Here is a 17,966-nt window from a genome sequence, read left to right on the forward strand (position 1 = left end):
TGGAGGGGATGGGGCCATGCTGCTGCAGCTGTTGGCTCCCCTTGGGTCTGCCCCTGGCCCTGTGCATTGGGGAAGGCCCGCAGAGCAGGGCAGAGCAGAGGTGGCACAGAGCTGGCTGGAGCAGCGGCTCTGTATCCAGCCACCTGCTCCCCCCTGCTGATGGCGGTGGCAGCTTTTTCAGCTCTTGGTCCCCGCACGGGCTGATTTGCCCTGGGCCCCGCACCCTGCTCAGGTTGCCTCTGCCTGTCATCTTCGACAGGCAGCCAGGGGCAGATAAATATTAATTTTCTAAATTTTGTAGGGGTCCTGCAGGCCAGACAGAATGGCCTGGTGGGCCCAATCTGGCCTGCAGGCCATATTTTGCCCATCCCTGTGATAAGGGGAGATTCCCTTCACCTCCCCCAGGCCATAGGGGAGGGGGAAGAGGCTGGGGAACTTGGGCTGGAGGGTCTGGTCCCCTGCCACCTATGAGCACAGGATGAAGCCCTGCAGGATCAGGCTGAGGTGGGAGGTGTTGGCAAAGACCTGGCACAGTCATTACATGTACATGCTGGAGACGGAACTAAGAGAACAGGACAGGGTCCTTGACTGCTTGGGCTGGTGTGACCATAGAAAGCAAAGAACTACATTTACATTATAAAGCAGAACCTGTAAAAGTTGGGACACTGAGACCTAAGCAGAGACAAAAGACGCTTGAATGCGTAAGAGTCCTGCCAAAGGTGCTATAGTTGACAAGAATGATCATGTCAAGACACCCAAAGGGGAAAAGGAGTGCAAGTGCACCTGTAAAATCCCAAGCAGAGATCAGGCCTGTGGGATTTCCACTCCAACACTTAAGACCTGTTGATTCCCTAAGAAGGACTTCCTGAATACCTGGCTATAAGGAGACACACTGCCCTTAAGGTTACATAAGGCTTATGCAAGGTTTTCTCTTGTCTTTTTGGTTTATTACATTCTATTTTAAGTTAGACTAAGTTGTGTGTGCACTCACTGTGCTTTACTGGGCTGTATCTTAGCTTAGGCAAAGATTTTTGGTTTTTCTTTGTTGTGTGCTTTAGGTTGCAAACTGTTGTGTTCAATATATACTCACTTCAGAGAAAGGACTATTTTTGTTCAAGGTTTATGAATTCAATGTCACTACCTTTTTACTCACCCACCCCCTCCTCAGCCTGGCAGGGGCCACCCTCCACCACCCCAAGTGGGGAGCAGGGAGGGAGGGGGGCAGAAACCTGGCAGACACTGCCCTCCCCAGGAAGACCTGGGTTGGGATCCCATGTGGAAGAAGATTTGAAACTCCCACCCTCCAGCATGCTAGCCTCAAGCTGGGGCCTGGCCACGCCCCCTCTGCCGAAGCAGGGAACAGGGGGGCAGGGGGAAGCCTTGGAGCTTCAGTCCCTTCCCTTTGGCAGTGGCTGCCAGGCTGGGAGTCACGCTCTAGCACCCCCTGGCTTCTGGCCTGAGCCACTACACGCATGTGGCTGTATTACCCGAATCAAAAGTGAATGCCTGTTCACTTGCTTCTCAGTTTAATCTCTGCAGCTTCGATTAACCTGCAAAGACTAAATCGATTCAGCTTTGGGCTTTTTGACTGTCTGTATCTAGCCAAAGAGAACAGACAAAGGCCCCTAGAAGACATTACACTTAAGATCATAGTATCAGAGTACTTAAGGTCAGATGGGACCTAAACAGATCATCAGGTCCAAACTCCTGCCCCGGGCAGGAACAGGTGCCAGGGTTATATCACCCCAGCCAAATATCTGTCCAGCCTCCTCTTGAAAAACCCCAAAGTAGGAAAGAGTACCACCTCACTTGGGAGCCCATTCCAGAGCCTGGCAGCCCTACCTGTAGAGTAATGTCTCTCTAACAGTTTGTGGCCATTATTCCTAGTAACCCCAGGTGGTGCCCAGGGGAACAGAGCCTTCCACAATTCTCGCTGGGGTAAGAATTTCTTCCCCTGTCACTCAACTCACCCCTACTTTTGTGGGGATTTCGTGGGCACAGGCAAAATCCTCTGTCACCACAGGCTGGATCTAGTTGCTCAACAGGCTGTGGCGATATTGCTGACCCAGAACTAGAGCAATGGTATTCAATCTCTGGCCTGCAGGTTCTGATCAGCCTATGGGACTCCCATGGGTGCAGAATTTTCTTCTTCTTCTTTTTTTTTTTTTGGAAGGTTCAATAGAACTGTGGCAATTAACAGAACTACTACTCCCCCCACTGTTAAATTTTTGTGGCAAATCCAGACCCACAGCTGTACAGGTTGAACACCACTGCACTGAAACCACGTTCATCTAGAGCCTACATGGAACCCAAGCATCACTGCTGTCAACGAATACCTATAAAACCTGCTGATAATCCATGTCCACCAGGATACTCTACAACTGGCTGTTAATCATTCCTTTACTTCTATCTGTTTTTCTTTTCATTCTAAAGGCCCCAAATCCTGCTGATGAACCAAATGGAAGTAAATATGATGTGGTATTAAAGCAATTTGTTTTCTACTTTCTCTAGAGTCTAAGAAAGTTCACACCTACCCACCCACCCACTTAAAAAGTTTACAGGTCACGCACTCAAATGTCTACAGGTGACAGAATTAAGGTTGCCTGTGCAACTTATGTCTATTATGATGAAGTCTAATTACATCACCTACAAGTTTCCCCCTCCTCATAGGACACCATGTCTCATTCAGCACAGAGCCTGGACTTGCCTTGGAAATGAATCAGATAATGGGGGTTCTCTCTAAGATTCCTGACTAATGGGTTGTAAAAGTTGGCAGAAAGAGAAAGGACAATCTCTGTTAAGGCAGTTATATTCAGCCCTAGAGAAACAGATTTTATTCCTGCCTCTACTTCACATTGCCAGCCTCACGCAAGGCAAAATAATTAAAATCCAAACTATTCACAGGTGGTCAACCCAGCCCCATTTCATTTTTTAACTTCGGTCTTCATTCTATGTCAGGCTACATAAAGAAGATGCTCTGGCACCTCTAAACCAATAATGATAGATGGCAGGCAAGATATTGAATAGGGGAGAGATCACTCTAGAGAGAATTTGGTTCAGTGCTCTCCCTCTATAGCATCCATTTCTATCACTGTGGGAGACAGAATACTGAGCTAGACGGGCCACTGGTCTGATCCAGTATGACACTTACATTCCTATGAAAACTGTGTTCTATCCACCCTAGCACAACAGGTTACAGTAATTTCATACAATACCGCTTAATTGAGTGGGCCATTAAACGTAAGAAAAAAATCACAACAGATTTCACACATTCTAAATTGAGTAACCATGTGCGCATTGTTGTATTTATTAACTTTTTTTGTAGCCTGATGTTGAATGGAAGCATAAGTAAAAAATTAAATAGGGCTGGACGTTGCTTATAAATCATAATCCCATTCCCTGGATTCTCTTATTTTATTTGCTTTCTTATTTTCATCCAATTAAGGTAATTGCAATTGAAATAAGATGGCTTATCTGGATCTGGAGACATAACAAAATACTGGTAATGAGGTTTGGTTCTGCCTGGTAGGTTATTAATTTAATACCTTCTTTCTTAACCAGTTCCCTGACTCATTTCACTTTCCCACCCTACCTTTTTATTGTCTTTTTCTTATGCTGAATGAGAGTAGGATTTTACAGAAAGTTAGGAAGTAGTCACGTAATTAACATTCACCAGAGCGCACACAAGCACAACAAAAAGGACATTTTAAATTATGGCCCATTTCCCAAGACCCAAGTTTTTAATTTTGCAAATATAACATATATTCTTAATGGAGGTGCACCAATAATACATTGGTCCAACATCAGATCGGTACCAATATAAAGAAAATTGTCTATATCCAATATTGACCCGATGGGGCCACTAATTTGGCCAATAAATGCCCCACGCCACTGCCCACTGCCTGGCATAGCCACGGCTGAATGCCCCACCTCCACCCAAACACTGGGAAAAGCCGTGGCTGCACTGGGTGGCAGCACAGGGCTGGGCGCAGAGCTGCAGCAAAATCTGGGTTGGCTGCAGCCTCCTCCCAGTGTTCCATAACCTGCTCTGAGCTCAGCTCCCACCAAGAGCCCTGAGCAGCAACAGCTCTGGCTCCATACGGCAGCTGCAGCCTGTGCTTCATCACGCAGATCAGGTGGCACATGCCCCACCTGCCCTCCTGGGGTGCAAGCAGTGGCAAAAGCCACCCCTACCCCACGAGCCTCAGGTACATCCCATGCCCTCCCCCCAGCCCCTCCCTCACTGAGCGGGGTGTTGATGTGGTTGCCGCCATACCCCTTCCCTCCCCTCTCTCTTTCCACCACAACAGACTTACCAGCTGATGGTAGCTGTATCGGATGTTGGATCAATGTTGGCTGATATGCCTCCCAAATATCGGCTATCAGTATAGACCCCTAACATCTTTATTGGTGCACCCCTAATTCTTAACATTTAACAAGTGTTCCTATGTAGACTATAGTTAACAAGATCATGAGGGATCTAGATTATCCAGCAAACACTGTCAGATATGCCTTCTAGAAGATAATCGTCTGTAAAAAATAATTAGTTATTTTGCTTGTTCCACACTGACCGCAGCATATGCATTACTCCATTTTCAAGAATAAATGTTAGTTTTATTTTTTGAATAGACCAGAGTGAATATATCAACTGAATATTGGTAGTAAAGTGCAAGCACTCACACCTACCTATTATTTCTGACAGATAAATAGGCTTTGGGGGAAAATATTTCAAAGACTGTATAGTAGAGTCACAAAGAAAAAAAACTTGTTCAGCTTCTGTATATTTTTGCCTGTCAAGTGAAAAACTCTTTAAGGATTTGCAACAAAGAGCAACAATTCTGGGCTACTTCAAAATATTAAGGTTACATACAATAACATTGCAGACAATAAAAGCCTGAGCTGAGATTCGAACAGCAACCCTAACTTCACTGTTTGACAGATACTGTATATTCAACTGAAAGTCTAACAATATAGGCAATATTTTACTTTATAATACACTTGCAATTCTCAAACTTGAGTGCTTAACTGAGTTTTAAATGTGAACTAGTGTTCTTTGTTTAAGATTTATAATACATTTTGCAACTGGAGGAACGTGGACATGATGGAAATCTCATCAGGAAGAAGATTGAAAAAACCTAACTCATGACTATTTATCTTGAAATAAAGTTCTTTTTATATACAATAATAATTTTGCCTTTGATAAAAAAGGGCTAAAGGAAGATTAGAAATTATTATGAGCCAAGCACTAAAGGAATAAAAAGTGCACAAACAACCAATTAAATAACACACTCTCACAGCTGATTCCATGTAACTTCCTAAACACTGAAGTAAATGCTATCATGTCATGCCTAATGAGAATTTCAGAGTATTTCTATTCCATGCTACACCATCCCCACTGGGACAGGTGTTCAACTTAACTGAGTCATTGCCCCACTACCCATATGCCATTCAACTATCCAGAGTTGTTGTCTATCAGTTCAACTGGTCTGTGACAGTGTTCGACTATCCTGCAAGAGAGATGAGCACTATATATGATCCAAGGGAATCAAACTCAGTACTACAGCTGAACCATGTGTTACAATTCATGTTACACAATCAAAATGCTCTACTGATAAATATTTGCTTCTGCAGAGGTAGTTAGTTTTCAGATGCAAACCCATACAGTGAGAGGTACTCTGGGGACACTAAAAGTAGAAAAGCACAAAGTTTATTTGGAACAAAATAGTATGTCCTTTTCATGTTCACTGTGATGCAATGAATTCAGAGGGGAAAAACAGTATCAGATACTACCAAGTATATCATACGTTATCTTGTGACAAAGCACGGTCTTAGTTCAGGGGACATACCAATATTTTTTTCAACAGAAAAGACAGAAAAGAGACCACACAGTTAAAAGCTACAGTAATTCCACCTGCTTTGAAGTACATGGGAGAAATGTTGAGTCCACGTATCGTAGGGTTAGTACCCTGCCCTCACCTACCTTTTATTCCTCAGTGCCTAAGCAGCTGTCCATCTCAACCTTCCTCCATGAGGATCTACCGTGTCAGGGACAACAAAGGTCACAAAAAAGGCAAACAGAAGAAAAAAAACTAAGAAAAGCTCGAGACCAGCCCCAGTTCCTTGTAGGAGTCGCTGACAGCATGTAATCAAGCAAATCTTTCATGTTCTGAAGCTCATATTTTTATCCATAGTATATATTCAGTTTAACTGAACACATTTGTTTTTCGTCTATTATATCCAAGTTTGCTTTCTACTTCTGATTAAAAAACTTATTTATTAGATTCTTGAAATCTCAAGGTTTGTTTTTTTTTTGATCTAGGGATATTTTTTCAATGCATTTTCCAATACTACTTCTAAAAAACATCCTAACAAACAATGAAATGAAGCATACCAAGAAGTTTTACTCTGGTAAAATACACGATTATAATCTATACTGAACAGTATACACACGTCAGTAGATAAGCACATGGTAAGAACACCACAAATGTTTCCTACAGATACTGTATTTACTTCAGATAATTATGTCTGCCATTACTAAATTAAATTTAAATTAAATTAAATTAAATTGAATTAAGTGTTATGATCTCAATATGAGGTTTAAATTGTTAAACTAAGTCAACCTACTTCAGCAGCTTAGGAAGCTAGTTTGAAGAATACCAAGAACTGGAGCAAATTAATGTATCAACTAAGACACCTGAGCATAAATATAGCTCAATCTCCTTTTTTCTCCCCTTTTCTGGATTGGAATCTGGTAGATGACAAGGCATTTATACCATTTTATATGCAGACTGAATACATAATACAATATATTTCTTGTATCCAAGTAAGATTAACTATAAAATACTCAACAAGGACACAAAAAATGCCTGACATTTTCCTAATGTTACAAACTGGTATTCAGCCTACCAAAAACAATGTCACTACAATGGTTTCCATCTTTCTCAGCATGAAGTTGCTCACCTCTACAAGTAAAATTAACTGTTTTACAGGAATCAAAATATTGGCACAGGAGCATTTGGGAGGTGTATATAGACCAGAAAGTTTCCAGTTTTGTATATTCATATTTCATGTTGATAAAAAATAGTATATTTTTGGATTAAACATCATAATGAAAGGTTAACCATATTACTATCTAAAATCTTTATCCTTTCCCCAAAACAGAGCTAAAAAGCTACACCCATACATGAGGTCAAGATAAATCTGGTTTATTGAATCCATATTTATGGGTATGTTTTTGACCAACAGCAACCAAGAAACAAAATTAGATCATAGGAAACTAGAGCTGAAAGGAACCTCATCCAGTCCCCTGCTGAAAGCAGGCTCATCCCTGACTCGATCATCCTAGTCATTTTCATCTAACCTACTCTTGAAAACTTCTAGGGATGGAGATTCCACACTTCTCTAGGCAGCCTGTTCGAGTGCCTAACTCCTACATAGTCAGAAAGGTCTTTCTAACACAGTAAAGAGCTGATTTAAACAAAACATACTGCGTTAATATTTTCTAATTTTACATTCTAATTTAAATTTATTTTGCATCACTGCTGATAGGAATATATTAATTGTGATGGGGGGGGAGGATCTCTTAAGAGGCAATTTGCAAACATGTCGAAAGAATTTCCGTTACTAGTTACAGACCATATGTCTCTTCTGATAAACTGTCCAAGTTACTTAATAAAAGTCTGTCATCATCCCACCACAATACCTAATATGACACTAATTAGTAACAAGAGACATTGTTCCTGGAAAGAACTTAATTAAGGAAACCTCAGTACGGTCATGAAAAATCTTTATGTCCTATTTTATTCATATTATGTAAATGCTATATCAATTACTGAAAGAAAAAACAGCAATAGACTGCTATCTTTTAAACTGTACTGATAAGTCCTTTTAGTTTCCATACAGAATATCACAATGTAATTGTTTTCTGAACAAATAAAAATTACCCTTCATCAGCATTTTCCACTGCTTTGCTGGAGGACAGAATAACAGTACTTTAAATTGGTGGAGAACACCAATAGGATGGCTTTTTTGGTTCAGAAGCACTGTCAATAAACTCCTGTAATTATTTGTTACACTAGGCATTCAAGTATTGTAAATTTACATGTGAAATGTCTGTGATCTTTTATGGGAAAGATTCTCAATACTGCAGTAATAGGATTGAAAAAACAATTTGAGTATTGAAATACAGAATAGAGAACATTTTCTGTAAGTGTAGACTTAGTACTCCAACAGGCTGCAAGTGGTCCTGGAAACCTTTAAAGTAAAACAGCTAAGACAGCTATGGTCCTGACAACTAGGTGCTGGGGGTCAATTATTTCAAGTGCAGTCAGCTTGCCTAATAATACTTCCTGGCCATGTCTACACCAGACACTATACTGCTCAGTAGACTAATCTACAGTAAAGCATCACCATCTACACGTGCAGGCACTTACCAAGCAGTAAATTAGTTTACTGCACAGTAAATTTACTACTTGCTTATGCAGTAAAGCCATATAGCATTCATTGCACATGTAGAAATCACCCTTTTGTTTCTGAAAATATGAGATGGGATCTGCTTCTGAATGCACCATATGAAGATCCCTAGTAAGATCATATGTTCACGGTGACATGCCATACAGTGATGATCTTCTTGGGATTGCCCCAGCTAAATTCTACCTGTACTCTACCCAAGAAGATATGAATGATGGTTCTTCAGTAACCTTGTGGGGCCTCACTCCAAAGGTAGAAGAGAAGCATCTCTTTTCAGTGCCAACAATATAACTCTAGTGATACCTATGAGGAGCATTTTTCCTATTTACGCAGGAATACCAAAAGATATAGGGGCTGCTACCAATCATTTCTTCAGCACTTGGAACTTGTTTCAATTTGATTCATATTGCTTCAAGAAATATCCTGGATCCACCTGGACCCTTTGATGGCCTTTATACCAGGCCAGTACCAGGTCTGTTGTTCCCTATGCTGTTTCTAGTCAGATTCTGATCAAGGATATTCTGTTCTTCAAAGAAGAGATATGTTGTCCTCCTTTTCAGTACTGTTCTTCATATTCGGCATTATATTTGGACTGGATCCAGCTGCAAGAATTTACTTCAAGGCACAAACTCTTGTTTTATTGCTTATGATACCGGCACCAGAACAGGCAGTACAGGCCCCAAGGCGCTGAAACCAAGATCAACAGAAAAGAGAATTTTCCAAGAATGAAGCAGTCACTATTCAAGATCATGCTGTTACATGGGTCACGGATCCTTTTCACCTTCTTCCTAGAGTCCAACATTTCTTTCCAGGACACTGTGTGTGACCCAGCTTGTGTCAGCCCATACTGACCAATCTGGCCTCATTTTGATAGCAACTCCCACTTTTGCATCAGAACCGACTCGCATGGATTGCTCTGGAATACGTATTTCATGTTGAGTATCTTTGTATTGCACGTCTAGCAAGAAAAGGACTTGTACCAAGAATACCACTTTTGTTCTTTGTGTTAGGGAGAAGACGCATTGATTATTTCCATCTTCAGTAAGGAACAGATAGAGAAATTGGGATCCTTTTATTAACAATATAATGGCTAAATTGGTCTAGTTACGAATCCAAAGTGGCATATACAACCTTTAACTGATGCTTGCTAACTTAGTCTGGGACAGGTTTTGTTTTCAGACAGGTTTTCTAGATTGTAAAATGATAGCTTCTATTACATTTTAAAAGTGTAAAAGACTCTTCTTTTTTAAGCTTGAAGAAGGACACTTCCTTCATTCTGTTTACCTTCTTTATTTCTTTTTTTACCCATAGCATAAATTAAAGTTTATATAGCACACCAGAAACATACATTTTTTCATGCGCAATTCCAGGACTTAAAACCATGCAGGCTTCCTGCTCCTAGGGGAAAAATGCTTTAACTCTGGAGAACAGAGGACAGAGACATGGATCCCAAATTTTACTTAAAATTTACATGCACTCAGTGCAGTCAATGCAGGGCAAAGATCCGCAAAGCAAGTCAAAACAAAATACAAAGGCTGAGGTCCACCAAGGAATGTCACCATTCAGTTCTAATACCGTAATACTTGCATATCGTTAGTGAGGTAGGCACCTATAACTAGCATACACAACAGGCAACCTATTGAGAAAATGGACAACATTTAAGCTGTGACAGGAAACAACAGTGAGGTGCACAAATCCTACCTCTCCAGAGCTTCACTGGGCAACAGGAAGAAGCAGCCAGGAGGAGCATAAACTTGCGTCCCAACACTCCTCAGGAGAGATTCATTCTAGTCCTAGCTCTGAGGACTAGTGTTCATTTTGCTTTAATCAATCCTTGTGCTGATTACATAATCATGCTGCCTCTTGCATACTTCCCTGAATCCCCTCAGTCCAAATGGGGGACCTAGAACCCAGTCCCCTACTTCCTGAGTGTCCTAATGACAAAACAGATACCACTTCCCTTCTATTCCACCCCAACTGTTATTGAATGGAAATAGTCTTGGGTACTGAACTCAAAGCTAATATTGTTAGAAATGATCAAAACACACCTACTAGACCGCGCCCCTTATGGAACTCCAGCACAAAAAAAACCTCTTAGCTTATTAATCAATTAATTAGGGGTGCACCAATATATCGGTTGACTATCAGATCGGCACCAATATAAGGAGAAACAATGTTATTGGCTACCAGCATTTTTTGGTTGTTGAAGCCAATAATTATGGGTGCATGCTGGGGGGGCACCCTGGCGAACATAGTCTGGTCCCTGTGCCCTGCCACCAGCCCAAGCCTATAGCAGATTACAGGTCCCAATGAGCACTGGGAGGGGGTGGGGGCACTGGGTAATAGTCACAGGGTGCTCGCTCAGCAACGGAGACCATTACTGACTCCTGCTGTTGCTGCTGCCATGGCAACATCACATGCACAGCAGAGGCCTAAGCACCAGGGCTGCTGCTGCAGAGACAGACTGTGTGTGGCCAGGGTAAGGTGCAGCACAAGGGACATTCTGCTCCACCAGATGCCTTTGGAAAAGTAGCTTCTCTGCGGTGGCTGCAGGAGCTTGGCTACATGGGACCTATTGGTGCTGACATGGTGGCATGCTCTGGGGCTCCAAGGGTGCCTGGTGCCACTGTCCACATGGAAGTCCACCCCACCCACCCAGGATGGCAGCACACACTGCATGGGGAGCAGGGCTGCAGGTAGGAGCCATGAGCAAGGGGACAATGTGCATGGGAATAAGGCAGTCACTGCCTTCCTAATCAAGGGCTGGAGCAGACAGGAGGCATGTATTTGTGTGTTGTAAAAGCAAAATGAACAAAAATAAGATTTAGGTTGGTAGCCGTGGGGCTGCATGAGGCAGGCAGCAGTGGTGAAGGGACCTTCAGCATGGATCTCTGCTCGCTGCAGAGCCAGGTCACGTGGCAGGGTAGTGCTGGTTCCCTGCTGAGCGACATGGCTCCACTGCTGCCCACCTCATGCTGCCCCAGCAATGTGGGGCAGGCAGTGGCAGCGAGGAGACCCTAGCACAGATCTCTGCTCCCTTGTGGAGCTGAGCTGCATGGCAGGGACCAGCAGGCTTGCCCGCTGTTCTGCACAGCTTCCCTGCCCTGCGACCCAGCGTGACAAAGATCATAGATCCACGCGGAGGTCTCCTCGCCTGCACGGATGGCAATGGCCCTCCCCTGAATGAGCCACCCATGGCCCCGTCCTGCTCCTTGCTGTGGCCCTGGAGCCCCCTTCCCCATCCAGCTGGGCAGTAGGGCCATGTAAAGCTTGCAGCCTGTTTGAAACAGATTCGGCAGAGCCAAATCTCTGAAACAGATTCGGCCAAAATGAAACAGGACAGTGATCCGAAACACCAGAACGAATCACAGTCCTCCGAAACAGCTGAATCCAAAACCGGATCAAAATACAGCCATTTTGTACAGCCCTAATTAGCATGTTAATAAATTGTAAACATGGCATATATTCAGCCAGTTTATGACAATCAAATGGCAAACTAGATGCTAGGGGTGCCTATACACATGCAGCAAGGCTGATCCAATGTGCTGTAATTACAGCGTATTGGAGCAGACATGATTAATCGAGTCTGCTGGACTGTGGTAATTACCATACTCCAGTAGACTCCAGCATCTCATGCATCAGCATCCTTGTGTTGAAACATCTTTGTGGCTAGCTTGTATTACATCTTAAATTGGTGTGGCATGTGTCCCAGATTGTCAAGTGGTTAATCGGGGTATGGGGCAGGCCCGGGGTTAGGACACAACCCCTCCCTGCCCAATCCCTAGGACCGGGTAGGTGACCACCCTAGGTTCTGAACCTGCCCTGTGCCCTGACACTCAGCTGAGCATCGGGGTGGGACAGAGGGCAGCACCACAGTAAGGACAAAGCTGGGACAGTTCAAAGGACAGCCTGGGGTCCTGAATCAGGACTCAGGGCTTCCTTACGTCCTATCTATCTCAATACCCAGCTAAATTAGAAAGCAAGGTGTGAGTAGCTGAATTGAAAAATATGAGATTAAAAAAACCCAAAACCTGAAAGTGTAGGCTGTTTTAAGTGCCTTGACTTGTGCCATAATATACATACATATACATACATTCTGCCTCAGAATATATTTTATTTTGCTACTTAAATTTTTAATTTTACTTCATACTTTCTGAAATAAAAACCATTACAAGATTCTGAGAATGATTCCCCATAAAAATATTGCACGTTACAAATATAACTTCTCTTGTTTGACCTTAAAAATCAAAGGTCACTGAAGATGAAATGATACTAGAATTGAAAAGAGAATATTTCTCTTATCTACAGATTAGATAAACAAATATAATACATTATGTTAACATTTTTTTCTGGTTTTAGGATAGATGACCAATTGCACTTCTATGTTAATTTAACATTTACTCATTTTTTTAAAAAGGCCCATGACTTTGCTAGACATATTAAGAAGCATTATTTGCTTAATTAGTAATACCAGTTATCTTAGCACTCATGACTATATATGCTACATAATGAGTGTTTGATGCAAGTAAAAAAAAAGTTACTGGGTCATATCTTCTGTATAGTTCACAACCCTAGGCTGTATCTTTCACTAATACAGACTGGACTGTAAACTATGTGGTGCTTAACCTTTCAGAGTTGTGGGCTGGATGCTTGCACCCCAGATGCATTATGGGCCCACCACTTCCCACCAGTAGGAAATGTTTGGGGCATGGGGGGGGGGGGAAGGGAGGGAGGAAGTGCTTTATTCCCATGAGCGAGGTCTGTGACATGCTGTTTGTAGCCAAGTTGTCTTTCTGCTGGAATAAGATGTGTTCTGTCCCTAGAAAATCACCTGCTATGCCTTGATGTTAGAGAAAGGTGCCAAAACACTTTCTTGGGAGACAAAGATAGGTTATAGGCTCAAAAGGTCAGCTTCTCTTCGCAGGGCTCCTCCATCCCGATAACCAGCCCTAACCACACTAGATGTGATGTTTTTCCTCTGTCAGACCAAGGGTTTGGGTCCCTGTCTTATGGATCTTCTACTGAGGGTACTCCCCTAGGCTGGCTACTTGCCCCATTCTTCCCTGCACAGGTCTGAAGACAGCCTCACCTTAGCTCTAATGCTGCCCTTAAGCTTCAGTCAGGATGGCCTTGCCCCTCACTGGGGTGTAATCTTGTCCTCATCTCTCTGATCCCTCTAGGTTCCCAAAGAGGTTATCTTCACCCCCTGGGGTTGGACTCACCGCCCCGGAAGGCTTCTCTGCTTTGTCACTGGTTCCCACCAGGTAAATCAGGCACTGTGACTCTCCTCCAAGCCCCAGGGTTGGCCCCTGCTCCCCTCAGTTCTCACTATCCTCTCTGCTTCTTCTCTCCTTTATTTTCTCAGGATCGACGCTGACTGCACTCTCGGTGTCCCTTTAAATTTCCCTCTCGGACTAGCTGTACTTGCCATGGCAGCACACAATTTGCTGCCTCCCCGGCTTCCCAGCTGTTTCCTCTCCAAGTCTTCAGCACATCTCCTTCTCACTGGCTGCATCTCTCCCTTGACTGGGCTTCAACTGAAGCAGCCCTTGATCTGCTGCAGCCTCAGCTATTCCCCTCGATAAGCTGGAGTGTGGTGTTCTTCCTGCCGTGGGGGTTCACCTTTTGTCCAGGTTCTCCCCCAGTAAGTTTGTTTTCTTTGTTTCCCCCTGCATTCTCATGACAGGGTGTTTCAGCCACTGTCACACCCTGCCATTGGGAAGAGGGGAGGAAGAAAGGGAGCCAAAGAGTAAACACCACTTGCCACAGGGATGGGGAAAGGAAGAGAGCAGGGAGAGAACTTCAGAGGGGATCAGCAGCATGGCATAGAGCAAAGAAAAGGATATGTTGGGCCAAGCTGCTTGCTGCTGATCCCCTGGGCCAGAGGCAGAATCTGATCACTTTGGGAGTTGTATCTGGCCTGTGGACTGTAGGTTGAGCACCCCTAATCTACATCACGATAAACAATTCTAATATTTATCACAGAATCGCTGAGAAGAAATAGGGCTGAAAGGGACCTCCATAGGCCATGCAGACCAACCCCCTGCCTGAGGCAGATTCATCCGTATCTAAATTTTCCTATACAAATCCACTGTCTAACCTCTTAGCAAAACAACAACCCTGGCACAGCAACAAGACGTAACACCCTAACCTGCCAAGGTAAAAGCAGAGGGACCATAGTAGTCAATGTCCTGCTGCTATAAAGGCTGTTAATATACGCTCAAAATATCCCAGGAAGAGGGCCATGCCACCCACTACAGAAGGAGGCATAATCTCCCACACTCCATTCACCAAATCTGACCACAGGCAAAATTTCTTCCTGCCCCCAAATACACTGATTTGTCTGACCCTGAGCAGAGGGACAAGACCCTTTAGCGAGGAAATTCAAGCTTTAAGTCCCAGCAGGAGAACTGGCACACCCCAGTATTGACTGCAGCCAACACCTAATGCCTCTGAAGGCTTAAAAACTCCCAAACCATGACACATACAGCAGCAGCAAGGGGGGAGAGGAGGAGGGAAATTTCCTCCCAGACCCATATAGTAATCAGCAACAGTTATATTCAAGTCTCAAGTCATTCAGTGCTTATGGTTCAGGGGACCTTGGAGAAGATAGGACAACTTTCCTATAGCTAAAACAGATTTTTTGTTAATTTACATTGTATAATGAATGCTGCCTTGGGCTTGTATAATTATGGTGAGCCAAGGCACTTAATACCTTAACATTTCAATCATGTTGTTAATACATTAAAATCAGTGGATACAATGGATACAGTTGTCCATCTAATTATCCTGTGGTACAGTCACAGCTTGTACTTTATTTTATTTTATAAAACTAGCCAAAAAGAAAACTGACTGTTTTCCAAGGGCCACATAAATTATCCCATGATCAATAAGTATGCACCATGTTGAATTTATGTAAAGTCCTGAAATAAGTGCTAGAGTATTTGAATAAGTTCTTGAAGAAATGTGATGCCAGGAGGGATGATGCATGATTTATGAATTTAGAAAATAAAGGAACAAATTAACTTTGTACACAAAGCTGGTACACAAAAAATCTGCAACCAGCTAAAGAGCCACCATTATCAGCTGTAAGCTCTAACATGCTTCCACCTTGTTTAAATTCACAAATTAAATGCCAAATGTCTTTAAAAATAACCCAAACTATAATGGATTCACATACATTTATCCTAGTGATACTATAGTTAATATTCACAACCTATAATACCATCCTTAAATCCTTTAACTGTCTCTTGAGTCTAGCATTTGAATTGTTTTAATGTGTTGAGATATTGACTTTGTTAGGATTCTGAATATAAAGTTAAGTAGGGATAAATAAAGCAGTGAATATTACAATTTGTGTTTATTTTTACTTTTAGCTAAAGGATGAGACATCAGGCTTCAAATCTTAGCTACTAGAAACAAGCAGGATTATGCAATACCCCCATTCTGTCACCATGGCATAGAAACACACCTGGCTTTTTAAGTGCCCGAGTGCCCAGTAAGTCACTTGGGTCTTTTCCTATGCTCCTAAAGATCCTCTGTTAATGTCCAGAACTTATCCTATCTTGGCAGGGATGTTTGGGATTTGCAAACTAGGTGTCTCTATATCTAGGCCCTCCTAGAGCCTAATCAGAGGACAGGCAAACACAAACCAACTGCACTAACTTCAAAAAACAAGACAAAAAACACACACAAACAGACACAGAGACACAGCAGCTGTGGCCACCTTCATTAAAAATATGGCCAGAGAAGGAATTGTTAATGTCCTTTTCTCATTAGACTCTGAGGATCAGAGTACTCCCAATTCCATAAGGTTTCAAACTGTGATGCTCAGTGCTTGCCCACATTAAACAGCTTCTGCCACTAGGACTATGCCAACACAGATATATCGAGAGTGAAGAGTGCCCAAATGAAGAGGCATTATTTACCAACAAACTTTTTCTTCTCATTACAGTTTTTTGCTACATTACAGTTCCAAATTACATAGATTTAACTGACAAAAGCCATTTTCAGTCAACATAACTGCTTCTACATTATCAGCTTTACAAAAACAGCTACATTTTTAATTCCACTATGTCAGCAGACTTGCATAATGTAAATTAATCCTTAATTCCTCACAGCTACACACAGGCACTTAAATCCAGTATCATCACTTGACTAAACTATAGGCACACTTTACCACAGCATTCCCACTGGGTTGGCTCTTGCGAATCCCATTCTTTTGTACCTAACTCACCCTACAATTGTTCAAAAAGAACTTGGGTGCCTAAGTCAATGTTGGAAATTCCACGCCAGGAGCTAGGTGCCTAAAAGTTGGGTCAGTGATTTTGCTTAGGGTTAAAAAGTCCAAATCCCTTTGTGAATCCAGCTTTTGAATAAATGAAGTCCTGATTATCATGAAACAATCTCAAACGACTTAACAAAAGACCAGAAAATTCATCCACTTAAATTTAGGCAGGCAGTATTTGAGATAGTTTGTTGAATATTAATAAATCTGTTCTTTAAAAACATATACATGCATACATACATCTAACAACACCCCCCAATACAAACATATACATATGTGATTATAATCCACTTCTTACCTTTCTCGGTTAAATTTAAGGGAATGCAGTATAGCAGGTCTCTTTTGACGCAAGTTCCATAGGTGTAGGGTGTCATCAGCCAAGGCACTCACAAGAGCTCCCTTTTTAAAAACAAAAAATTAATAAGTGTAATTATATATCTAGCTACAGTTCAAGTCTGTTATAACTTGGGTAATAACTAGTTTCCACAGACTTGCTTCTAAGTAATATGAATAAAGTAAATTTATAAAAGCAGCAGATCTGACCAGATAATTTAATTAAAATATTTTGCATATGAATATTTATTTATATGTTCAGTTAAGTTAGTTAAGTGCTTTGCGATCATTCAACCTGAAGGTTGAGATAGGAAATTTATTCTAATGCTTAAAGGAACATTCAACTTTAAAATTTACTTTAAAAAAGTAAATGAAAGATTAACAAAAACACAAATGACTATTACTTATTGTGAACATATTAAGGCACTGGATCATAGTATATAAAACACATGATGTGAGATTCTTTGATATAAAGAATACCTAATTACAAAAATAGCTCCATATTGCTTCCTTGAAAAAGAAACAGCCTTTGAAGAATGATTAAGTAAGTCTTTAAAAAATAGATTAATTTACTACTTCCTTTTGTGAATTAACTTTTAAAATACTGAAATATTTGTAAATATCCCAAATAGCAGATCTGGCATAATGGCAAAGGGGATGCGGAAGTAGCAGCAAGCTCACTGGAGCATGAGTCTAGCATCCAAAACCAGAACTTTCATTGGCAAACCAGTGGTGAAGAAGGGTACAAATCCACTGCTGCACCACCCCGAGACCTCTCTAAATCTCTCTTATATTTGTCATTTTACACCACTATCTTAAGAAAAAAAATTTTTGCCCTACTGTCCAAAACTGAATATTCTTAGAACTCATAACCAAG

At 42.0% G+C, this 17,966-nt stretch overlaps 1 protein-coding gene across 5 annotated transcripts in view; it reads right to left on the reverse strand.

Moving 5' to 3' along the window:
- STXBP5 (syntaxin binding protein 5) overlaps positions 1-17,966 on the reverse strand; it is a 267,766-nt gene that overhangs the window by 180,922 nt on the left and 68,878 nt on the right. For all 5 annotated transcript variants that reach the window (XM_019526951.1, XM_019526950.1, XM_019526954.1 and 2 more), the window contains exon 4: positions 17,055-17,155. In XM_019526951.1, coding sequence (XP_019382496.1) covers positions 17,055-17,155 — 101 coding nt within the window. The remainder of the gene's footprint in view (positions 1-17,054; positions 17,156-17,966) is intronic.

Source organism: Gavialis gangeticus, unplaced genomic scaffold (genome assembly GCF_001723915.1).
Source record: "Gavialis gangeticus isolate Ggan-Ray unplaced genomic scaffold, GavGan_comp1, whole genome shotgun sequence".
In the NCBI taxonomy this organism is placed as follows: Eukaryota; Metazoa; Chordata; order Crocodylia; family Gavialidae; genus Gavialis; species Gavialis gangeticus.